Below are 27021 nucleotides of genomic sequence, written 5' to 3'. Positions count from 1 at the left end.
TTATTAATTGTTTTTTAGTTGTTTGTTTGTTTTATTGACACAACAAACATGAATTACTTCTTTATTGTTTTCTTCCATTTACATGCATGTTCTTTTTAAATATCTATATATTGTAATTTGCTTAATGAATTGTATTTATGTATATATTTTGTTTGTTATTATTTTGTATCTGTTTTTATTTATTTTATGTTCGAAATAAAGTCTTTCATTCATTCATATGTTTTTGTTTTTATTTTGTTCTTTTTTTTTAATTCTTATTTATTATTGAATTGACGCTTTGGCAATATTGTTCACCTGACAGTCATGATCAATAAAGCAAAATTAATTGAATTGAGAGAGAGAGAGACCGGAAGTGAAGCTGCAGTAGAACCGGAAGTGAAGCTGCAGTAGAACCGGAAGTGAAGCTGCAGTAGAACCGGAAGTGAAGCTGCAGTAGAACCGGAAGTGAAGCTGTAGCAGAATAACAGCATGGCTGTAGCAGACCTCCTCAGCAGATCAGAGTTGGTGAAACAGGGAGCAGAAGCTCGGCTCTACCGGACAGTGTTTCTGGGAAAGCCCACTATAGTTAAAGAAAGGTTCCGGAAACATTACAGACACCCGGAGCTGGACCAGAAGCTGACTCACCGGAGGACCGTCCAGGAGGTCCGGTCCATCCTGCGCTGCCGCCGGGCCGGTCAGTACTACACCACATATACTATACTATATATATATAAACTATGCTATATATATAAACTATGCTATATATATAAACTATGCTATATATATAAACTATACTATATATATAAACTATGCTATATATATAAACTATACTATATATATAAACTATGCTATATATATAAACTATGCTATATATATAAACTATGCTATATATATAAACTATGCTATATATATAAACTATGCTATATATATAAACTATACTATATATATATAAACTATACTATATATATAAACTATGCTATATATATAAACTATACTATATATATAAACTATGCTATATATATAAACTATGCTATATATATAAACTATGCTATATATATAAACTATGCTATATATATAAACTATACTATATATATAAACTATACTATATATATATAAACTATACTATATATATAAACTATGCTATATATATAAACTATGCTATATATATAAACTATACTATATATATAAACTATACTATATATATAAACTATGCTATATATATAAACTATGCTATATATATATAAACTATACTATATATATAAACTATACTATATATATAAACTATACTATATATATAAACTATGCTATATATATAAACTATGCTATATATATAAACTATGCTATATATATAAACTATACTATATATATAAACTATGCTATATATATAAACTATACTATATATATAAACTATACTATATATATAAACTATGCTATATATATAAACTATGCTATATATATATAAACTATACTATATATATAAACTATACTATATATATAAACTATACTATATATATAAACTATGCTATATATATAAACTATGCTATATATATAAACTATGCTATATATATAAACTATACTATATATATAAACTATGCTATATATATAAACTATACTATATATATAAACTATACTATATATATAAACTATACTATATATATAAACTATGCTATATATATATACTATACTATATATATATACTATACTATATATATATAAACTATGCTATATATATAAACTATACTATATATATAAACTATACTATATATATAAACTATACTATATATATATAAACTATGCTATATATATATAAACTATACTATATATATAAACTATGCTATATATATAAACTATACTATATATATAAACTATACTATATATATATACTATACTATATATATATACTATACTATATATATAAACTATACTATATATATATAAACTATACTATATATATAAACTATACTATATATATAAACTATACTATATATATAAACTATGCTATATATATATACTATACTATATATATATACTATACTATATATATATACTATGCTATATATATAAACTATGCTATATATATAAACTATGCTATATATATAAACTATGCTATATATATAAACTATACTATATATATAAACTATGCTATATATATAAACTATACTATATATATATACTATACTATATATATATACTATACTATATATATATACTATACTATATATATATACTATACTATATATATAAACTATACTATATATATAAACTATGCTATATATATAAACTATGCTATATATATAAACTATACTATATATATAAACTATGCTATATATATAAACTATACTATATATATATACTATACTATATATATATACTATACTATATATATAAACTATGCTATATATATAAACTATACTATATATATAAACTATGCTATATATATAAACTATACTATATATATATACTATACTATATATATAAACTATACTATATATATATAAACTATACTATATATATAAACTATACTATATATACTGTAGACTAGAGGACCGGTCAGGAGGTCCGGTCCATCCTGCGCTGCCGCCGGGCCGGTAGGTTCTACTGATACTACACCATATATACTATATATACTAATATAATAATATATAATATATAATGTTATACTATATATACTAATATAATATAATATAATAATATATAATATATAATGTTATACTATATATACTAATATAATATAATATAATAATATATAATATACTATATATATAATAATATATAATATATAATGTTATACTATATATATACTAATATAATATAATATAATAATATATAATATATAATGTTATACTATATATAATAATATAATATAATATAATAATATATAATATATAATGTTATACTATATATACTAATATAATATAATATAATAATATATAATATATAATGTTATACTATATATACTAATATAATATAATATAATAATATATAATATATAATGTTATACTATATATACTAATATAATATAATATAATAATATATAATATATAATGTTATACTATATATAATAATATAATATATACTGACATACTGTCCGTCAGACCTCTCAGTCAGGAGCAGCATAGTTAACTAGTAGAGCCGGTGAGTTCTACACAGACCAGCTGCTGCTGCTCTCTGGACCCGATATACCAGAGGTCAGGGGTCAGGGGTCAGGGGTCAGAGGTCAGGGGTCAGGGGTCATCAACCTGCTGCTCTTCAGCTCCTCTCCAGTGGCCCCCTGTGGATTTATACAAAAATTAGTGGAAATTTTGTTTACATTTTCATTTTTATTTATCATTGTTGTAGGTCTACGGTACGACGGTACGACGGTACGACGGTACGACAGAACGACGGTACGACGGAGTGTTAGGGCCACATTGAGGGAAAAAAATACATCTGAGATTTAGAGATGCCTAAAATGTCTCTTTTGATAGTAAACATTGCTGACCCCTGACCTCTGGAGAATTACCTCATACAACCCCACTGAGAAACACCTGAACTATCCCTTTAATCACTACGGGTTAGAAATTGAACTACGGATGTATATATATTTGATTTTAAAGATTTACATCTTCAGTAGTAACCGGTGATCTTGGAGCTGAGAGCCACAGACAGAGTAGAGGAGTCAGAGAGTATTTAGAGTATTTAGAGTATTTAGAGTATTTAGAGTATTTAGAGTATTTAGAGTATTTACAGTATTTACAGTATTTACAGTATTTAGAGTATTTAGAGTATTTACAGTATTTACAGTATTTAGAGTATTTAGAGTATTTACAGTATTTACAGTATTTAGAGTATTTAGAGTATTTAGAGTATTTACAGTATTTAGAGTATTTACAGTATTTAGAGTATTTAGAGTATTTAGAGTATTTAGAGTATTTACAGTATTTACAGTATTTAGAGTATTTAGAGTATTTACAGTATTTAGAGTATTTACAGTATTTAGAGTATTTACAGTATTTAGAGACGCACTAACTGATGACTTTTGCATCCAACATCCAACTCATCTTCTCCTCTCTTCTCCTCAGGCATCTCTGCCCCTGTAGTGTATTTTGTGGACTACACATCCCACTGCATTTTCTTGGAGGAAATCGTTGGTTCCTCGACTTTGCGCGACCACATCGCCTCCACTCGGGGGTCCGATTCCCCTAAGGAGCTGGAGCGGCTGGCCAAGCGGGTCGGACACGTCCTGGCCAGAATGCACGACGAGGACGTCGTCCACGGAGACCTGACCACCTCCAACATGCTGCTGAGACGCGGCCCGGAGGACGGAGAGTCGGACCTGTTCCTCATCGACTTCGGCCTGAGTTACATCTCCGCCCTGCCAGAGGATAAGGGGGTGGACCTGTACGTGCTGGAGAAGGCCTTCCTCAGTACCCACCCCAACACGGAGGCGCTGTTTGAGACGCTGCTGAAGAGCTACGCCGCCTCATCCAAGAAGTCGTCAGCCGTCATTAAAAAGCTGGATGAGGTTCGGTTGAGAGGGAGGAAGAGGTCGATGGTGGGATGAAGATCCAGTACAGGGACAAACCTCTCTGGAAGTTATGTTTCTACAAATATATTATTATGACTACAAAGATGTTACTGTACAAAAAAGAAATAAAGTGTTGTGTAATAAATGTTTTTCTCTTCTTATGGAAGTCTGATATACGTGCTCATTATCCCCGACATGAACCAGGTTGAGAACCACGGGGGTAGAACATCTTTGGGACTAAGCACTATAAATTGTGCCTAACCTTTAGTGAGATATCATACGAACCTTCTGAGGATAGAGATGCAGCATGATTAAGTCCCGCCCACACAGCGGGGGGAAACCATTCATCGCTGTCCGTTGACTTTGTGTTGTGTGAAGGTGCCTCATGGTCAGTTCAGTCTGCTAGCAAACAGTGAGATGCTTAAACGCTGCTGTGATGGAGAGACTTCCTTCCTTTCTTACTTAAATTACCAGATGACATGAAATTCAAATTCTATTCTCAATATATATTTATTGGCTTCATACTTTTTTATATGGGCACTGCACATGGAAAGCTTAGACGTACACACACACACACACACACACCCTCTGCTGTCCAACCACAGCGTCTCCAGCGCTGGTCTGATGGTCTGATGGTCTGATGGTCAGGTTACTGAATGCTGAGTGGATCATTAACATGAGTGATAGAGAACCAGAACCGACCAGTTCAGATTAAACTAAACTACACCCACACACACACACACACACACACACACACACACACACACAGACTGGAGAGACAGTTAGAGTTAAAGTAGTTCTGTTAAAAGTCAATAAAACGTCCTCGTCTTTCCTGTCTGTGTTAATAATTAGATGATGTTTTCTACTCGACCATACACCACAGCACAGGTCAGGATCAGCTGATCAGAGCTGTAACTCTTTAGATTGCTGGTAATAAAGGAGAGTAGATAAATGAATAGAGACCAGTAGATGAATAGAGACCAGTAGATGAATGAATAGAGACCAGTAGATGAATGTGTGTCTTTGAGCCGTTTTGGTTGAGAAAGTGTCTCTATGCAGACGTGTTCCTGAGGTTTGTTAGAAATGCATTATGTCAGCATGCATGCAGGTAAACTGATCTATCTCTCAGTCCAACAATCAATGTTGAGCTTTCTCATAGTACCACAATTATAGGAGCTATTTAGTTATTATTAGTATTTAGTTGTTGTTTTACTAATAATAAGAAGTATTATTTAATTGACTATTCTAGAGGTTTGCTTTATTTAGATTAGATTTTTGATCCTGTTTTCTTTTACTAGTATTTTTAGTTTTATTTTGTTTTCAAATTGGGGCATCAGCAGTTATATATATATATATATATATACAGTATATATATATATAAAAGGCAACTGAGATAAAAGATGGTTATGAACAGATGAAAAAATACAACAGAACACTGACCATGTAGATGAAAGTTAGAGGTGTTAAATACCTCACTGAATGTCTGCAGGTTGTTTTGCTGCACTGACTTTGACCTTCCTGACCTCTGACCTTTCAGAGGCAGCAACAACAATAACCTTATCAGCTCCCAGCTCAGTCAGTCAGGGACTTTTAGCATTTGTCTTCAGCTTAAATGGTAACTTGTATGTTTTTCAACCTGTTTTCCATGTTGTTGTGTCTGAGTGACTGACGAGGACAACACTTTGTGAAACTGGTCCAACGCTGCGGAGGACATCCACTAACTTTGTGCTCTCTGTCCCAAAAGCTCGGATTAAAAATTGGGGAAAGGTCGTTTTGCATATTCTGCACCTTTAGCCTGGAATTTGCTCCAAAATTACGTGAAAAACAAAATCAAGGAGCTGGTATCATTAAACGTAAATCATAAAAATGTGCAACTTGTCTACAAGCAGCTTAAAATTAATAACGTAAGAAAACAGTTTGGCTGCAAGACGTTAAAACAACCTCCATCTGCTCTACTCGCCTGCAAACTCTCTGGTCCTTCGGTCACTGCCATTATCAAAGCTGCCGGTCCATTCTCATTCCCAGGGCGTCAAATGCCAAAGCTTTGTCACGGCCGTCAATGAACACCGTTAGCACTGTCAGCACTGTCAGCACTGTCAGCACTGTTAGCGGCTAGCAGCTCAAACGTAGCCATGTTGAGAGCCGTGTGGAGGCAACAGATACGCTCTGAAATCCGTATCGAGCACCTTTAATTTTAAATTTCATAGAATCTATAGTAGGAACATAGAAAACAAAATATAAAAAGCATTTGGGCATAATTCTGGACTTTACTGCCACAGTAGGAAATACAAAAAACTCTACGACCACAACAATATCTCCATAATATTCATAATATTCACGTTTTAGTTTTTTTTATTTTATGTAAATTATATAATATACAATATTATTTTACAAATAATGTATTATTGTTTATTATTTTGGTACAGAAAACTATGTTATTCTTTAACTAAAGTTATGGATATATCATAAAAAATAAATGAAATAAAATAAAAATAAAAATATTTATTGACCCATACAAATTTCTCCCTGTGAGAATACTAGTTTGCTCAGTAGAAAAAAGTCAAATTAAGTCAGTATATTGCATAAAACATGCACATAATCAGTCCTTATTGTATTATTTCTTTTAAAATAAATTTTATGTTAACAATAAACAATAAACCGATACATAGGTCAATACATACAAACGAAATGAAGGGGGAAAAATAAATACAAATAAAAAAAACATAAAATGAAATAAAAAAAGTATTATAAAACATGTCAAGGGTCAATATAAATAAATAAATAAAAACAAATGTAAAATGAAATAAAAAAGTAACAAAGAAACATGTCAAGGGTTAATATAAATAAATAAATAAATAGTAACTTAATTAAAACATTAAATTGGGAGCAGTCTCACCTGTTTACTAGCCTTTTTGTTTTTATTATAATATTGTGTTGATTAATCTCAGTAGACGTTTCTCTGTGTGATTGGGCTCTCTCAGATTCTCAGCAGCTGATTGGCTGCAGCCTCTCAGCCGTCCTGACCAATCACTGCTCTTCATCTGCAGGTTATGCAACAGGTCGCCTGTCTGTGAGGCTGCTGGTGGGGGGGCCGGGGGGGTGAATTAAAAGCAATGCTCTCTGTGTGATCGCTCTTTCTGGATAAGAAGAGGAGCTCTGAGTGTCAGCAGCAGGAGGGTAAGAAGAGATCACACTGCTGGTTTATTCTGATTTATAACTGTTTTATTCTGTTTGCATGAAGCTGCAGAACGATGCACACACACGCACACGCACACACGCACGCGCGCGCGCGCACACACACACACACACACACACACACACACGTGCACACACCCACGAGCAGGTTGTTTATATTTGCAATAAGAGACTGCAGGTGTTTGCAGCAGCTGTTGAGGATATTCATATTCCACATTATTTCTGCATAAAGTGCTGATGATAATATGCAGTTATTGATATGAATGTTAGTTTGTGATTAAACTTTGAACTGATCCATTCAGAGGGCTGTCAGATCCCATCAACTCCTCCGAGCTGTTGATTGGTCAACTGGGAGACATGAGCTGCACGGAGGGATCTGATTGGCTGTCAGCAGAGCAGGCCCCGCCCCCTCTCTATGGGGTCAATAAACAGTCAAACAGTCAGTCAGACTCCTGATCACAGTGATTGATGGTGGAGATGGTGCTGTTTAAAGGTTGATAGGTATTGATCATGTTATTGTTTTATGCTGAGTATATTAAGATAGGAACGTATTCCAACAATATTCAAATCTAAAAGAATGAAAGAATACTGTTCTATCTATGGGATATAATATAACACAATCTTGTTATGTGCTTTTGATAGAGCATCTGCAACCACATCTAAAATACTTCTCTGGGAATAGATTATGAATGCTATTCGTCTACATGCACAGTAACGTATCTGAGCACGTGCACACAGTCTTTATTCTTCAGACTGTTCCCTGCTGAAGTCCTGCTGAAGTCCTGGTGAAACCAGCACAGAGCTGCTCAGGTTGCTCTTTGGACTCACACACTAAAGACTTAGACGTGTTTGCATAAAGGTTCAGGTGGGGGGTGTGACCGCTCAGTCTTTTATAAAACAAACTGAAACCACAGAACTTTATCAGGAAATAACGCCTTTCACACACGAGGGTTTAACAATTCAGAAAAAAATATCTAATTGAGATTATTTTGACTGATATTGCAATTTGCGATATGATTTGCGATATTACAGGGAATGATGGTTTTTACGTCATTATTCTAACTTTCATTGAAAAATATATTAAAATGATTTATGGAGTGATTTTATTTTTGCGGGGATCTTTACCAACCAAAGAAGTTTTCTCTGCTGCACAACAATATTTAATTGAAAATGGGGTTTTGACACATTTTGCCTTTTACAAATATTGTGCAGTTGGCCATATTGCAATTTTGATAAAATTGATTTATTGTATAGCCATACTGCACACATACAAACCTAACAGAATCACAGGCGTGTTCTGTGTTGTTTGAACTTTGCTGAGCGTATTCTGAAGTCAGTATGTTGATTGAGTAACGGATAATGTCCAGTGAGCCGGTCGTTGTTTGTTGCTTCGCGTTGGAGTCCACCTGCAGCGCCCTGAAGGGGATTCTTTCACAACAATGACCCGCTAGCTGTACATTATCCTGCTTATTACACGGCTACTCACTGAAGGAATCAATGATATGACACAAAAACGGTCCTCCAGAGTCCGACATCAGAGCTGCACCCATAGCAACGGTCTGTTATACATAGCAACGGTCTGTTATACATAGCAACGGTCTGTTATACATAGCAACGGTCTGTTATACGTAGCAATGGTCTGTTATACATAGCAACGGTCTGTTATACGTAGCAACGGTCTGTTATACATAGCAACGGTCTGTTATACGTAGCAACGGTCTGTTATAGAGAAGTTACAGTCTGTAAAACGTTGTGACCAATCAGAATTGAGTATTCAACAAAGCTGTGTAATAAACGAGGTTAAAGGTGCTCTAGTTGATATCCAGAGCATTAAAATAACACCAAACAACAACTACTACTACGACACGTGCATTTTAGTGCATGTGAGTCTCTCTGTTGCGCCCCACTGGCTCGCTCACGGTCGCCGCTCTGCAGTGAGCTCATACGGCGGTTACTGCTGATAACAGCGTCCCAAAACACGCGTTGTCACGGAAACACATCGCCCACCCTCCGGTCTTCTTTTGTACAGCTCTTTGTAGGAGGACGTTTTACTGGCGTCTGGTAGTCACTTTCAGTCCAAAATGGCGGCAGCGTAGCTCTACTGCTGGGCGCTGACGTTGTAATGAAATAAAAAAATGTACTTTCACTTCTCAGTAATATACAGTATGTTCTCTGCCTTTAACGGCAAGCCGCCGGCTCAGCCGTCACCATGTTGAGAGCCGTGTGGAGGCAATCCCTCAATCACAGATATGCTCTGAAACCTTTAATGGGCTCTCGGAAGTTAAGTTAAGTTAAGTTAGGTTAGGTTAAGTTAAGTTAAGTTAAGTTCATCAGGTTAAATGATCAGTTGCCTCGTAGTTGCAAAGAATTTGCAAGTATAGAAAATGATATGCAGGTAGTCCAATAAAACCTCACCTGCAATATGAAATGTACTTTGTTCTCATATGTGACAGATGATCCAGATACTCTGATTGCTTGTATTAATTATAAACGTATTGTCCCGGTGTGTCTCCAGAACACAGTGAGCTGTGAGGATGAAGATCGCCGTGATTGGACAGAGTCTGTTCGGCCAGGAGGTTTACAAAGAGCTGAGGAAGGACGGCCACACCGTCGTAGGAGTCTTCACCATCCCTGACAAGGACGGCAAGGCCGACCCGCTGGGTGAGAACAACCAAACTGACTGACTAACTGAAGCTTAGGACCAGTTAAAATGAAATATTCCTCTCTCACTTAAAGCACACCCGCCATGAAGAGACTCAGGATGGTGCCAAATGAAATTTGGACTCTTCAAACCGACACTTTTATCACTTTGTTCCACTAAACAAATAAAAGAAATCAATAAAGCTGTCTGTCCTCTAAAAGTTGCACAGTCATTGTCAGTGAGTCATCACCTGTTATCTTTACATCAGGTTATACAGACCATCATCTTAATATGGGACAATAACCTGCAGTAACTGTCTTTATCTGGATTTACAGCTCTGGACAAGAATAAGGAAGAGATAGAGAATAATGTAGTTTTGATTGTCTGAGTTAGAGAACTACAAAGTCCAGCTTTCACCTTAACATAGAAAGTATGATTCATTTAAATGTCTAAAGGCTTCACCGTCATTGGGCCGGTCTGTGTGGAGTTTGCATGTTCTCCTGAGTCAGCGGGGGGAATCGTTTCAGTTATTTGTTGCAGGTTTTGCCGATTTTGTCCATTTCATGTCACGTATATCACTGTTTTTATTTTTATTAGTTGAATACCTTTTGGACAGTTGGTCAGTCAAAACAGCAATTTGAATACGTAACACTGAGGTCTGATTTTTCTCTATTCTATTCTATTTTTTTAATATATTATTTTATCTTAATTTATATATATATATATATATATATATATGTATAATTATTTTTTATTATTTAATTTCTTGTGATCTGGTTAATTTGGATTGTTATTATTTATTTATTTATTTACTATTCTACTGTATTTTTTATGTTATTATTATGAATTATTTAATTTACTTATATTGATATATATATGTTTATATATATATAGTTAATTATTTTGTATTTTATTTATTCTGATATGCTTAATTTGGATTATTATCATTTATTTATTTAGTCACCTATCACCTCTGCGAGCACAATAGTTATATATTGTGTATGAATGTTTGCTTAAAAGTGGAGAAAAGAATTCAATAAAAATATTTGAATAATATTTTTGTCACTATTCTGACAATAAATTGATTAATTAAACAAATAATGGAGCGATGAATTCATAATAAAAATCATATTTATATTTATTAGTATTTTGTAACTAAAACCATGAGTTTGATTATTCTTTCCTCCCCTAGCAACGGAGGCGGAGAAGGATGGCGTCGCCGTCTTCAAGTTCCCCCGCTGGCGTGTGAAGGGCCAGGCCATCCCGGAGGTTGTGGCCCAGTACAAGGCCACCGGCGCCGAGCTCAACGTCCTGCCCTTCTGCTCCCAGTTCATCCCCATGGAGGTCATCGACCAGCCCAAACACGGCTCCATCATCTACCACCCGTCCCTGCTGCCTCGCCACCGGGGAGCCTCGGCCATCAACTGGTGAGTCACATGATGTTCGTCGGGTTGGAGGGTCGGCATGGCGACGACGCCCAGTGTTTTACCTGCTCTGTGTCTCTGACACGCAGGACCCTGATCCATGGAGACAAGAAGGGCGGGTTCACGGTGTTCTGGGCCGACGACGGACTGGATACCGGACCGATCCTGCTGCAGAGGGAGTGTGACGTTGAACCCGACGACACCGTCAACACCATCTACAAGAGGTTCCTGTTCCCAGAGGGAGTCAGAGGCACAGTGAGTGTAGAGATGAGGCCGGAACATGTTGACCTGCTTTAATGTTCTCATCCTGTCTATCTGGATATACCTGGATTCACCCTCCGTATTCACCCTCCGTGTTCACCCTCTGGATTCACCCTCCGTCTGTTGTTCTGGTTCCAGGTGGATGCAGTGAGGCTGATTGCAGGAGGGAAGGCCCCGAGGATCACCCAGCCAGAGGAGGGAGCCACGTATGAGTGCATTCAGAAGAAAGACAACGCTAAGGTGAGATACTACGACATCCAGAGAGATCAGTTGTCTCCAGGCGGCGACCTCCGGGTCTGAGAAGTGATGCTGAGGAGCCTTAAACCTGCATTCTGTCTACCAGCCAGCAGGGGGCGACTCCTCTGGTTGCTAAAAGAAAGCGAGGCAGCTTTATCTGTAGAGCACATTTCAGCAACACGGCAACTCAGAGTGCTTTACACAAACATTCAAGAACATTGTGAAAGAGTGCAAAAGAAGATTAAGACATAATTAAAACAGTCATAAAAACATTAAAGATTAGAAAATAAGAACAAGCTAAAAATAAAAGCTAGAATAGAGTCTAACACACCAGAGTGAAAGCTCTAGTGCAGGATAAGATCATTATCTGGTTTAATAAAAGGCAGCAGCAAACAGGAAAGTTTGAATCTTTGATTTAAAAGAACTCCGAGTTGAAGCGGTCCTGCAGGTTTCTGGGAGCTTGTTCCAGATATTCGGTGCATAAAAACTGAACGCTGCTTCTGCATGTTTAGTTGTGACTCTGGGGACACTAAGCAGACCTGATCCAGATGAACCTGAGAGGTCTGGATGGTTCAGAACACAGCAGAAGTGCTTCGTAAACCAGCAGGAGTATTTTTAAATCAGTTCTCTGAGAGACAGACAGCCGGTGTAGAGACCTCAGAACTGGACTGATGTGATCCACTTTCTTGGTCTTAGTGAGGACTCTAGCAGCAGGTTCTGAATCAGCTGCAGCTGTCTGATCCATTCTTTAGGAAGACCAGTAAAAACGCTGTTAGTCGGCTGAAGATCAATGCATGGACTAGTTTTTCCAAATCCTGCTGAAACATCAGTCAGAAGTCTGGTTGTATAGAAGTCTTTGAGAAACTTGATTTATGACCTGAATGGAGTCTATCAGAACTACGTACATTCAGTTTAATGGTTTTCAAAGTAAAATATTTCAGTGCTTTGATTTTACTGCATGTTACATCTGAAGACTGAAGACTGTGTGTGTGTGTGTGTGTGTGTGTGTTGGCAGATTGACTGGAACCAGTCCGCTGAGGCTCTCCACAACTGGATCCGAGGAAACGACAAAGTGCCCGGAGCCTGGGCCGAGGTTGATGGACAGGTAACGCAGCGCTCTGGACTGTGTTTCTGGATGCTCGCTCAGGGCGTATTCACACCTGCCTTGTTTAGTTGGGTTGAATGGAACCCTGCAGCGTTTAGTTCACCCTCTCTGTGCGGTTCGTTTGGGGCAGGTGTGAACACAGCAATCTCACTCGGGTGCAGCACCAAAACAAGCGAACCGAGACCTCTTTGAAGGGGGGGGGGTCTCGGTTCACTTCCAAACGAACTGCGGTACGGTTCGGTACACTCCGACGTGATCCGGCCCAACTGGAGAAAGCATCGCGCCTTTTGGGATTAAACTGGCTCCGGTAGCGAGCAGCGCTGTGCACGTCAACACCAGACTATTCGCTATTCACATCAATACTGAACAGGTGTAACGTCAGGCTGTGTTGAAGACCACGGTCATACCTGATGGATCTAAGGAAATATTTTGTGCCGATGAGCATGTCACAGTTTAGGAGGGTTAATGCACGCCTCCTCCTCCTCCTCCTCCTCCGTACGTCTTGATATGTTCCTTCTGCGACTCCAGTGCAACACATTGTTTTCCAGTCGCCTCATTTTTAAACTGTATTGTTGCCTCGAGGGAAAAATTGCTACGAGGTAAAAATATTCTTTATTAGACGTTGTCCTCACCAGAGTTTTTCTGTTTCGTGTCTCTCTTCCTACAGAAAGTGACCTTCTACGGCTCCTCTCTGGTGGGTAACGCCACCGCAGCTAACGGTCAGCCTCTGGAGATCCTCGGAGTCAGCAGGCCCGGCATCGTCACCAAGGCCGGCCTGGTGCTGTTCGGCAACGACGGCAAGGCGGTAAGTCGTCGCCGTCGTCGTCCTCTGGAGCTATTTATCTCCTAAAGTGTCCTGTGTGGAGTCCTGTTCTTTACTCCTGCTCCTGTTGGCCCTCATCTTGTTGTATCTCCCATCGTGTCCTTTCTCATTCCACCGTCTGTCCACCTCCCGCTCCTTTTCCCCCTCACTCGTGAACGAGACCTCACGATACTAAAACTCCGTCGCTTGGGGCAGTGACTCACTCCCCGCCCGGAGGGAGCAATCCACCGGTTTCCGGCAGAGCACCAAGGCCTCAGACTCGGAGGTACTGACTCTCATCCCGACCGCTTTACACTCGGCTGCAAACCGCCACAGTGCTGCTGAAGGTCACGGTCTGATGAAGCCAACAGAACCACATTATCTGCAAAGAGCAGAGACGCAATTCTGAGGTCCCAGAACGGGATGCTCTCCTCCCCCCCGGCTGCACCTCGAGATCGTGTCCATGAAAATCAAAAACAGGATCGTTGACGAGGGACAACCCCGGCAGAGGCCGACACCCAGAGGAAACGTGTTTGACTTTGTGCCGAGTGTACGGACGCAGCTCTCACTTTGGTTATACAAGGACCGGATGGCTCGTAACAACGACCCCGGTACCCCATATTCATAAGCCGTCTCCAAGTCCACAAAAAACATGTAGTCTGGATGGGCAAACTCCCATGACCCCTCCAACAGCCCTGCGAGGGTAAAGAGCCGGTCCGCTGCTCCACGGCCAGGACGGAGTCCACATTGCTCCTCCTGGATCTGAGGTTCGACTATCATACAGTAATGCAGTAATACAGTCACACATTAACATTCTAGCAGCATCAGACTGTCCAACTAAATCCCAGCCTGTAGATCAACCAGTTGGTTATTAACAGACAACACTCAGTCTAACGGGGTTCAGTCAGATATGTAGAGATGTCTGGATCAGTGATCTCCTCCACTGTGTTGGACGGGGGACGACTGAAGGGACATGGCAACGATCAACCGTCATTTATTAAGGTATCGCCAACGCTCAGGTTCAGGCAAGGTCACTAAATAATTATTAGACGTGTATAAAACAAATGTTTAGAATACAATCTAAACATACGTCAAATGACATTGAAGTCTATGAGATCTTCTGTTTTCTTTCCCCTAAAAGGGGCGTGGCCTTGACTTTTTGCGAACTACCCGTCATTCTTATCGCCTCTTTTCTAGTTCCTCCCGTGTTTCTCACCCTCATATTTACGTTTCCTGCAGGTTCTTAAAGTGTTTTAAAATGACCCCAAACACACTGAAAGGTGTTAAATAAGAATATTTCCATCAGCTCTTAAATACAGCGTCAGGTGACTTCACAGATGTTTCCTGCTGTTGACTCCATTTGGTGCACTTTTCCTTCTGTCGATGCACAAACTGAAACTATACCACCAAACAGTAACGTTTCTATCTAATCTGATGTCTTTGGGTGAAACTGGTGTCATCATCGATGGTCATGTCATGCTCTGTTTGTCTGCAGCTGTTGGTGAAGAACCTTCAGTTTGAGGACGGGAAGATGATCGCTGCAGCTCAGTACTTCCGCTCAGGGAGCAGCGCTGCCGTGGAGCTCACCGAGGAGGAGAAGACCTTCGCTGAGCAGATGAGGGTAGGACCTCCTCTCCTACTAATTCAAGGGGAGTTGAAAGAAATCTGGTGAAATGTGTAGACGTGTTGACTCTCTGCGTTGTTTCCTTACAGGCGGTGTGGCAGAGTATTCTGACTAACGTCAGTCAGGTTGAAAACTCCACTGATTTCTTCAAGTCCGGTGCTGCTTCCATGGATGTGGTCAGGTAATGAGGGGGGGGGGGGATTTAGCTCCTTCAATAGATGTTATCTAACTCGTGCGGTATCTGTTTGGAGCGGGCAGATTGTTTGGCTCCGGGGCTGTGGTCAAATAGTAAAAAGAAAATCCATCCTATGTCTTCTGCTCGACCTCGATGGAAGACATCATGAGGTCAAGGAAAGATGTGAAGGAGAATTCAGGAGGAAAGGACAACTGCAGTGCTATGATAACCCCGGGGGCGTGCCCGTTCGGAACGAGAACCGCTCATCGCTTGTTGACTCCGGGGAAGTGAAGAAGAATTTGGTTGTAACGTTAGTAATTTATATCCAGCAGTTAATGAGCCACAGTCTGCCCGCTGCAGACGACATGCTGGTCTCAGTCTGCAGAGCCCTGAAGCCCCGCTGAGGGCTGTTGGAGTTAAGTGATACTGAATGTGTCGCATGTCTAAATTGCACCAGCTTCAACACCGCACGTCCTCGTCCCCAGCCATACATGTGAAGTAGATCAGATGAACGGTTCTTGAGATATGTGAAGGACATACAGACCGACAGAGATTCCTTACTTCATATTCAGGTTTATCTGGTACAATAAAGAACAAAGAGAAAGAAAACGTCATTTCTAGACTCCCAGAATCCTAAACATCCAAAAGCAATGATGGCAGGTTGGTAATGGGACAGAGGGTCAGGAGACGGAGAAGACAGAGGATCAGGAGACGGAGAAGACAGAGGATCAGGAGACAGAGAAGACAGAGGATCAGGAGACGGAGAAGACAGAGGATCAGGAGACGGAGAAGACAGAGGATCAGGAGACGGAGAAGACAGAGGATCAGGAGACAGAGAAGACAGAGGATCAGGAGACAGAGAAGACAGAGGATCAGGAGACGGAGAAGACAGAGGATCAGGAGACAGAGAAGACAGAGGATCAGGAGACGGAGAAGACAGAGGATCAGGTGCACCTGACTTTGAAAGGGAAAGGGAGATGACACTGATTCCTGTTACGCCCCAAAACACACCGATGATTAATTAAGAGACTGAATACGACCCCTCACCCCTTAAGCCTTACTTTGTGCACAGATTATGTGCCGCTCAACCAGCAAAAGTGGAGTTGGACACGCTCTAAAAACACCTGCACCATGCACTTTAGACCGTGCGCTATAGATGGTTTACATAGGGCTCTATTTCTACTACACATCAGCATGTTAGTATCGTCATTGAGCATGTTGGCATGTAGCTCAAAGCCCAGATGTTGTTATGTGTTCCAGTGTAATGCATTAGAGACTATTAACTAGTTTCATTTCTTCAGGGTCGTTTTACCGATCAGTACATTAAACCTGTGATTCCTTCCTCTCCTCTCTGCTGCCATCTCCAGGCTGGTGGAGGAGGTGAAGCTCCGGGCCGCCAGCTGCCAGCTGCAGAACGAGGACGTCTACATGAACTGCACCTTCCAGGATTTCATCCAGATGTGCGTCAGGAAGCTGCGAGGGGAGGACGACAAAGAGGAGCTGGTCGTTGACTATGTAAGTGTGACTGGCTGTTACTGGCTGGTGTTGGTTACTGAAGACGACGTGTTGACTGTCGGTCTGATTCCTCAGGTGGAGAAGAACACCAACAACATGACCATCAGGATGCCTCATCAGCTGTTCATCAACGGAGAGTTCATCGATGCAGAAGGAGGAAAAACCTACAAGACCATCAACCCCACTGACGGCACGGTGAGGACGGACAGACGGACAGAGAACGCTATTCTAAATATTACTTTTAATACTATGAGTTCTACCGAGAGCACAAAACCACATTCAAGTTCTGGTGTTGACAGGTTGCTAGGTTACAGGCACAGGAAAGGTGCTATATCATTAGCGTTCATTAGAACAATATTATTATATGTTTTACAGACGTAGTCCAGATGTTAAAGTCTCCATCACCAGTATTCAGATCTTTAACCACCATATAACTGAAGTCTTCTGTACCACCGGTGTGGTTTCATGTGTCCGTTCTGCAGGCCATCTGTGACGTGTCTCTGGCCCAGATCGGTGACGTGGACCGGGCAGTGGCTGCTGCTAAGGAGGCCTTTGAGGAGGGAGAGTGGGGCAGGATGAACCCCAGAGACAGAGGCAGACTCATCTACAAGTCAGTGCACTCGCTCTCACTAAACTGAACTCTCACAAGGCAACACACTCATCATCACACCCAAAACTTAAAGGTTGGCTGGTTAAATCACCACCCAGTTTATCCATGGCAAGCTTAGTGTCACCATAGAGTTAACTGGGAACACAGCATGATGCATAACTGTTGTTATGACGACTACCTGCCAGGTAAGGCTGGATTATCTATGGTCAGTCCCCGGTTCACTGGATGTTAACTGTTCTGCATAGTCTGCATACTTGCTGAGGAATTAGCACCATTAAAGGAACACTTCACCCCCAAAATGACCGTCTGTATATCAACTACTCACCCCGCGTTACCTTGAATTCTTGAAATCAGGAATCATGCTCCACGATGTCAGTGACCTTGTTGTCCCCCCCCCCCCACAGGCTGGCCGACCTGATGGAGGAGCACCAGGAGGAGCTGGCCACCATCGAAGCCATCGACTCCGGAGCGGTTTACACTCTGGCCCTCAAGACTCACGTGGGCATGTCCATCCAGACCTTCCGCTACTTCGCCGGCTGGTGTGATAAGATCCAAGTAAGACGGCCGCTTTTAAACCCTGGAGGTCACTCATGAGACGAGATCAGACTTAACTTAAAGGTCCCGTATCAGCTCATCTTCAGGTTCATACTTGTATTCTGTGTTTCTACTAGAACATGTTTACATGCTGTAATGTTCAGAAAACACTTTATTTTCTTCGTACTGTCTGCCTGAATAAATCTGTATTCACCCTCCGTCTGAAACGCTCCGTTTTAGTGCATTTCAACAGATTTGCAACGGAATTGCGTTGCTAGGCAACAGTTTGGGTGTTTACTTCCTGTCAGCTAGGGATGCACCGATACCGATACCGATACCGATACCACTATCGGGTATCCGATACTGTGCTCATGTACTCGTACTCGCAAAACACCTTCGATACAACGGCACCGTGCGTTAAACTCCTTGGTCCGTGTTTCAAGACGGGTCGGGTGGGTTGCCGACCCCTGGCGCCTTTTACGTGGGCCGAGCCCCGCCCTGGCGACACGTAAAAGGCGCACTGAGGACACTGAGGACAGTCCGCCTCGGTGACACTTTGTCCACGGCCCCGGGAAGCACCTTCGCCCCGAGCCTTTCCAAGCCGACCTAGAGCCGGTCGCGGCGCACCGCCTCGTATGCGGGACTCCCCAGCCTGCCGTGTGTCGCTCACACCCTCCAGCTGGCTGTTAACGAGGGTCTTTAGGCTCAGAGAAGTACTCGTATCGGTACTCGGTATCGGAGAGTACCCAAATGTAAGTACTTGTACTCGGTCTGATATAAAGTGGTATCGGTGCATCCCTACTGTCAGCTGATGTTATTTACATCCACTGCAACAGGAAACAAACTGGGACACATTTAGAATGTTTACGTTTAAAACCATGTAATGGTCTAAATATTGTATATTTGTGACATCACAAATGGACAGAAATCCTGACGGCTTGTTTCAAACGCACAATTTCTGAATACGGGTTGTGTGTGTTTCTCTGTATATTGAGCGTTTTGATAGTTTAACAGTATTAATATAAAGCACTTAAACCTGCTTAATAATATAAAAGACATGAAAATCTCACTTTTTAAAATATGGGACCTTTAAACTTAAAGTTACAATCGCAGAAAGATCTCTGTTTTGTTCTCTTTGTTAGCACCTACAGTATGGGGATAAGTGGTAACTACAGGTGGATCTCTCTTCCCAGAGATCCAAATAGTGTCGCCTTTTCCCGGGAATGTCGCCACAGTTCCTAATACTGCAAATGCAACGGCCTTCATCAGATAGTGACTATTACTATTACTTTGAACCTGTAAAACCACCAGTTGACCGTAGTATATGGCTAATCAGCAATAATACCTGCAAATGAATGATGATGTCGTCTTTTCACAGGGCAGCACCATCCCCATCAACCAGGCCAGACCCAACCGTAACCTCACCTTCACCAAGAAGGAGCCAATAGGGTGAGAGAGTCGTGTGCATGATTAAACACACACACACACACACACACACACACACACATGTTGAGCATATATATATATATACTGTATTAATACACAGACTATAAGGATGTATATATACTGGACATGTAGCAGCGTCATCATGCAGAAACCTATGTCAGGTCACCATGTGGGGAAAGGTTTCTCGCGACGCTAAAACATACTTTGACCTAAATGTGAATGTTGTGATTTGAACACATGAGGATCACCACTAGGAAGCTACAGGATGATATAAATAAAGTCTTACGTTCTTTATGTCATTAGCATGTAAACATCTTCCCTGTCTCCTCTCAGAGTGTGTGCCATCGTGATTCCCTGGAACTATCCTCTGATGATGCTGGCCTGGAAGACGGCAGCCTGCCTGGCAGCGGGAAACACCGTCGTCCTCAAACCTGCTCAGGTCAGTCAGCCTCCAGTCGTTAGCCTCTCAGAATGCTAACAGTTGATTAGCTCCAGACACAAAGTACAGTTAGACCAGAGGTCAGCAACCTGCAGCTCTTCAGCTCCTCTCCAGTGGCTCTCTGGGGAGTTATAAACATGGAAATGTTGTTTACATTTTCATTTTTATTTATTGTTGTAGGTCTATGGTACGACGGAGTATTAGGGCCACATTGAGGAACAAAATTAATCTGAGATTTACAGAATAAAGTCATAGGTTTATGAGAAAAAAGTTGTAATATTATAAAGTAGTCATTTTCTTTTTTACTCGTTAAGTTATGACTTATTCTTGTAATATTCTGACTTCATTCTGTAAATCTCAGATGTGTTTTCCCTCAATGTGGCCCTAATACTCCGTAGTACATTGTCTCTTTGGCCCTCACTGCATTAGACTTATATACTATATACTTAGACTATAAACTGTGTTACCTTCATCACAATGATCACATGTTTTGCGGCTCCAGACAGATTTCTTTGTCTCTTTAGGTAGTAAAGGTCGCCGACCCCTGAGCTGAGGGAATGTCGATAGTTTTGCAGGTGTTTGGTCGTAAACTATATTTTGATCTGATGGCGCTACTATAAATGAAAAGTCCGAGTCAGTTATTACAGTTCATCCTGAGGGGGACGTGAATGTCTGCTGCTAGCGTAGCGTGGGTTAAATAAACCAGTCCTGTGTTTCCAGGTGACTCCGCTGACGGCGCTGAAGTTTGCTGAGTTGGCGGCGAGGGCCGGACTGCCCAAAGGAGTGATTAACATTCTACCTGGATCAGGTAGGAGCAGACGCTGTCAGCCTTACTTTGTTTTCTGGTAGTTGTTATTTAAAGATCAAGCATACACTTAAAGGGTCACTTCTGTATTTTATATCCCATGTTTTTGTGTCGTAGTGACTAAAGCCAAATTCACACTACAAGACTTTCAGAGTCACGACACAACCTGCTGTCTAATCGGGAGTCTTTAAGTCGTTGTGGTTTACAAACGACATGACTGACCGGAGACAGGAGGTCACACTACTAGATGTTTGAATCTCTGATGAGGTCTCCAAACTATGTTTAAAACACACGTGAGAAATACACAGTAAATAATGTGACACCAGACACGAGACACGTTGCTGATGTTGTTGGCACGTCTTTACAAAATAGCCTGTTTAAACCGGTTTCCACACGTTTTACTTTTTATTCCTCTCGGTGCAAAAACAACTTTGCTCCGTGTTGTAAATGCAGCACATCCAGTCAGTTGAACGCTGCTAAACAGGCTGTGATGTAATCGCGCGGGTCAACTCCTCACCGTCAGCATACGTCCACTAACAGTTCTTGTTTTAACAGATTGTTATTAGAAGTGTCTGACAACATTATGGAAAGATCCCAACAGAGAAATAAAACACTTTTCTTTATCTTTAACTTGATCCGGTCTGTTTGTTCGATCGGAGAAGTCTCGCTCTGAGATCTCGTGTGACATCCACATTGTTGAATCAGCTAAAAACTAGAATGTCACTCGGAGAGCGCAGAACTCCACCAAGGTGCGTGACTTTAAAAAGCAGATCCCAGCTCCCAGCTGGCGGTACCGTGAGGTGGTCGGCTTGTTATTAACACAGTGTGTTTCCTTGTAACGTATCGGCGGATGCCTCTCTCATTCAGCAGCCTTGTTATGTCTGTATAACGTTACACTACGTTGTCTCTCATCCCGTCATCTACCACTTTGTTCTTTCTCACCGCGGACGGACAGCAGCTCCACACATCCACACACGTATGTCTGCTCTCAGAAGGAGGCGGGGTCAACGCGTCATCAGTCACACTGCACATGTGTTATACCCTGTGGTCTTAATGCTCAGGCTGATCAGTATCCTTAAAAATATTTCTGAATCTGTATCATGATCCGGATCGCCACCAAAATCTAATGGATTGTTCGTTGTGCTACACCCCACCCCCCCCAAAACATTTCATTCAAATCCATCACGGACTTTTGGAGTAATCCTGCTAACGGAGAGATCGACCGACAGACGCCGGTGAAAACATAACCTCCTTCAAGTCCAACACAACAAACTCTGACAACGCTGGTACTCCTCTCTCCATCTCTCACTCCGTTTCCACCGTTGTCTTCTGGCAACGAGTCACATGACACAATAACAATAACAGAAAGGTAAAGAAAAGCCTTTTATTTCTCTGTAGGGTTCTTTCTATAATGTTGTCAGACACTTCTAATAACAGTCTGAGCCTGTCGGCGGCAAAAACAAGAACTGTTAGTGGACGCACGTTGACGGTGACGAGTTGACCTGAGTGATGACATCACAGCCCGTTTAGCGTTCTCCCTCAATACTGGACCAGTTTCATACATTGTTGTCCTCCTTAGTCACTTAGACACAACAACAAGGTCAAATAGGTTGAAAGCTACAGAAGTTCCCCTTTAACTAATGCAGCTCTGATCGTTGTAACTGATCTCATCCTCTCCTTCTAGGTGCTCTGGTGGGTCAGCGTATGTCCGACCATCCTGACGTCCGTAAACTGGGCTTCACAGGCTCCACTGAGATCGGTAAACACATCATGAAGAGGTGAGAGCTGAAACCCGTTTTTACAAACCTCTGTGGACTCTAAACCGACATCGCTGCTCATCTCTGTGTCTCTGTGTCTCTGTGTCTCTGTGTCTCTGTGTGTCCTCCTCCATCTGAAGCTGCGCCGTCAGCAACGTAAAGAAAGTTTCTCTGGAGCTCGGAGGGAAATCTCCTCTGATCATCTTCGCTGACTGTGACATGGACAAGGCTGTCCGCATGGTGAGATCAATCATGTTTTTAGACGTGTTGCACACGTTTAACATAGTTGCAGCAGTAACACACCGTGATGTGATGTGATGTGATATATGTGTGTATTTCAGGGGATGAGCTCAGTGTTCTTCAACAAGGGAGAGAACTGCATCGCAGCCGGCCGACTGTTTGTGGAGGAAACCATTCACGACCAGTACGTGAAAAGAGTGGTACGTTTCCTTCTATCTCACTCTGCTGATGTTTCTGCCTCTCCTCTCTGCTGATGTTTCTGCCTCTCCTCTCTGCTGATGTTTCTGCCTCACCTCTCTGCTGATGTTTCTGCCTCACCTCTCTGCTGATGTTTCTGCCTCTCCTCTCTGCTGATGTTTCTGCCTCACCTCTCTGCTGATGTTTCTGCCTCTCCTCTCTGCTGATGTTTCTGCCTCACCTCTCTGCTGATGTTTCTGCCTCACCTCTCTGCTGATGTTTCTGCCTCTCCTCTCCTCCTCAGAGGCACCGGGTTGATTTTAGGGCTCTCAGAGTTAATGCAAAATTGTTTTAACGCCACTAATTTATTGAACACATTAACACAACCAAACGTTTTTAGGTTGTAGCGGCTCAGTTTTAAAGTTCGAGTGAAGATACTTCTACTATCATAGTAAACTAGTAAACCTGATGAATCCATCAGTACCAACCATGTCAGACTAGCTGGTCGTGAAGGAGGTTAGATAACGCTCCAAACTTACACTAAATGTTGGCGAGGAAAAACTAGCCCGGCCATTTTCAAAGGGGTCCCTTGACCTCTGACCTGCATCTCTATTATCGTGGTCGTCTTCTTCTTCTTCTCTCAGGTTGAGGAGGTGAAGAAGATGAAGATCGGTGATCCGCTGGACCGCTCCACAGACCACGGCCCTCAGAACCACAAAGCCCACCTGGACAAGCTGGTGGAGTACTGTCAGACCGGCATCAAGGAGGGAGCCACTCTGGTCTGTGGTGGCAAACAGGTGCAGCGGCCAGGTAAAGGCAGCGAGTCTCAGATACATCAACCAGTCACCTCTGGTTTATTCCATCTGTAGGTCTGTAATGTGCCGTCTCGTTGTGTGTGTCTGCCTCCAGGCTTCTTCTTCGAGCCCACGGTGTTCACCGATGTTCAGGACCACATGTACGTCGCTATAGAGGAGTCGTTCGGCCCCGTCATGATCCTCTCCAAGTTCAAGAGCGGGTAAGTCTGACTCTACTTACTGACTCATATCCCCCTTTTTACCACATTACCAACAACTCACAACAACCAGCCCGTTCTCACTCCCAACACGTCTAATCATTCTCTTCTCTTCTCTTTCTCCTGCCCGGCGTCCGTCTCCGTCTCCGTCTCCGTCTCCGTCTCCGTCTCCGTCTCCCTGCCTCAGTGAAGTGGACGATGTCCTGAGAAGGGCCAACGCGACGGAGTACGGTCTGGCGTCGGGTGTTTTCACGCGGGACATCAGCAAAGCTCTGTACGTCAGCGAGAAGCTCAACGCCGGCACAGTTTTTGTCAACACCTACAACAAGACTGACGTGGCCTCGCCTTTCGGAGGCTTCAAACAGTCTGGCTTTGGCAAAGACCTGGGTAAGACACGCTGCTGCTGCTGCTGCTGCTGCTGCTGTGTAGCTCTACTTCTTTTATTAAACACTTCATAGTTAAGTATCAACACTAAATTCAAGTATTTGCTTTCATCTGGCTGCTGAAGAACCTCATACAACCCCACTGAGAAACACCAGAACTATCCCTTTAAGTAGACTGGATCACATCCTGTTAGTAGTGATTCATATCCGTCCTTACCGTCAGTGTCTCCGTCACTCCAACAGGACAAGAGGCTCTCAACGAATACCTGAAGACGAAGGCAGTGACCATCGAGTATTGAGTCGGATCACAGCAGGAAGAAGCAGTGAGACATCCAGAGGCAGCGATGTGGACCTGCAGAGGAGACCAATCATTAGTGACTACTGACTGATAACACTGTATGTGCCTTAACATGTTAAATCTGTCTAACACGTGACTGTTGAGTCCTCGGAGCCGTGTAGTACGACGTGTTGTCCTGAACTATGCAAATGAAGAATGTTCCTCTAGGTAGTGAGACTGTTGTGTAATCAATGTGATTGAGTTACAGTAACAGACTGCATTCATTTCTAATATGGCTTACATTAGGTCAGACGAGTCTAAAGAAGTGTAACATTTCTAATAACAATGTTTGGTTAACAATGAAAACTACTGAGCACCGTCACTGCTGAGTCTCTCTTTATTCCTGTTGAGTCTCTCTTTATTCCTGTTGAGTCTCTCTTTATTCCTGCTGAGTCTCTCTTTATTCCTGCTGAGTCTCTTTATTCCTGTTGAGTCTCTCTTTATTCCTGCTGAGTCTCTCTTTATTCCTGTTGAGTCTCTCTTTATTCCTGCTGAGTCTCTCTTTATTCCTGTTGAGTCTCTCTTTATTCCTGCTGAGTCTCTCTTTATTCCTGTTGAGTCTCTCTTTATTCCTGTTGAGTCTCTCTTTATTCCTGCTGAGTCTCTCTTTATTCCTGCTGAGTCTCTCTTTATTCCTGCTGAGTCTCTCTTTATTCCTGTTGAGTCTCTCTTTATTCCTGTTGAGTCTCTCTTTATTCCTGTTGAGTCTCTCTTTATTCCTGCTGAGTTTCTCTTTATTCCTGTTGAGTCTCTCTTTATTCCTGCTGAGTCTCTCTTTATTCCTGCTGAGTCTCTCTTTATTCCTGCTGAGTCTCTCTTTATTCCTGTTGAGTCTCTCTTTATTCCTGCTGAGTCTCTCTTTATTCCTGCTGAGTCTCTCTTTATTCCTGCTGAGTCTCTCTTTATTCCTGCTGAGTCTCTTTATTCCTGCTGAGTCTCTCTTTATTCCTGCTGAGTCTCTCTTTATTCCTGCTGAGTCTCTTTATTCCTGCTGAGTCTCTCTTTATTCCTGCTGAGTCTCTCTTTATTCCTGCTGAGTCTCTTTATTCCTGCTGAGTCTCTCTTTATTCCTGCTGAGTCTCTCTTTATTCCTGTTGAGTCTCTTTATTCCTGCTGAGTCTCTCTTTATTCCTGCTGAGTCTCTTTATTCCTGTTGAGTCTCTCTTTATTCCTGCTGAGTCTCTCTTTATTCCTGCTGAGTCTCTTTATTCCTGCTGAGTCTCTCTTTATTCCTGTTGAGTCTCTCTTTATTCCTGCTGAGTCTCTCTTTATTCCTGCTGAGTCTCTCTTTATTCCTGTTGAGTCTCTCTTTATTCCTGTTGAGTCTCTCTTTATTCCTGCTGAGTCTCTTTATTCCTGCTGAGTCTCTCTTTATTCCTGTTGAGTCTCTCTTTATTCCTGCTGAGTCTCTCTTTATTCCTGCTGAGTCTCTCTTTATTCCTGTTGAGTCTCTCTTTATTCCTGCTGAGTCTCTCTTTATTCCTGCTGAGTCTCTCTTTATTCCTGCTGAGTCTCTCTTTATTCCTGCTGAGTCTCTCTTTATTCCTGCTGAGTCTCTTTATTCCTGCTGAGTCTCTCTTTATTCCTGCTGAGTCTCTCTTTATTCCTGCTGAGTCTCTTTATTCCTGCTGAGTCTCTCTTTATTCCTGCTGAGTCTCTCTTTATTCCTGCTGAGTCTCTTTATTCCTGCTGAGTCTCTCTTTATTCCTGCTGAGTCTCTCTTTATTCCTGTTGAGTCTCTTTATTCCTGCTGAGTCTCTCTTTATTCCTGCTGAGTCTCTCTTTATTCCTGCTGAGTCTCTTTATTCCTGCTGAG

General features: G+C 41.4%; 2 protein-coding genes across 2 annotated transcripts; both read left to right on the top strand.

Moving 5' to 3' along the window:
* The first annotated feature begins 415 nt into the window (after positions 1 to 415).
* tp53rk (TP53 regulating kinase) lies at positions 416 to 4647 on the top strand. Its single transcript, XM_037768394.1, has 2 exons — positions 416 to 673; positions 4041 to 4647. Exons 1-2 carry the CDS (start codon positions 469 to 471, stop codon positions 4520 to 4522), a joined length of 687 nt encoding a protein of 228 aa, XP_037624322.1. The 5' UTR covers positions 416 to 468; the 3' UTR covers positions 4523 to 4647.
* A 1314-nt stretch (positions 4648 to 5961) lies between these two features.
* Positions 5962 to 25527, top strand: aldh1l1 (aldehyde dehydrogenase 1 family, member L1). The gene is made up of 24 exons (XM_037768277.1): positions 5962 to 5975; positions 7648 to 7663; positions 10197 to 10342; positions 11515 to 11749; positions 11836 to 12001; positions 12146 to 12247; positions 13260 to 13349; positions 14017 to 14154; positions 15647 to 15772; positions 15865 to 15956; positions 17318 to 17465; positions 17541 to 17660; positions 17948 to 18075; positions 18480 to 18630; positions 19988 to 20058; positions 20389 to 20494; positions 21215 to 21302; positions 22984 to 23077; positions 23197 to 23296; positions 23398 to 23496; positions 24118 to 24283; positions 24383 to 24488; positions 24673 to 24872; positions 25112 to 25527. Exons 3-24 carry the CDS (start codon positions 10216 to 10218, stop codon positions 25165 to 25167), a joined length of 2709 nt encoding a protein of 902 aa, XP_037624205.1. The 5' UTR covers positions 5962 to 5975; positions 7648 to 7663; positions 10197 to 10215; the 3' UTR covers positions 25168 to 25527.
* The last annotated feature ends 1494 nt before the right edge of the window (positions 25528 to 27021 follow it).

The sequence above is a fragment of the Sebastes umbrosus genome, chromosome 1 (assembly GCF_015220745.1).
Source record: "Sebastes umbrosus isolate fSebUmb1 chromosome 1, fSebUmb1.pri, whole genome shotgun sequence".
NCBI lineage: Eukaryota > Metazoa > Chordata > Actinopteri > Perciformes > Sebastidae > Sebastes > Sebastes umbrosus.
Note: the sequence above shows the minus strand (reverse complement) of the source record. Positions and strands in the feature narration are given on the sequence as shown.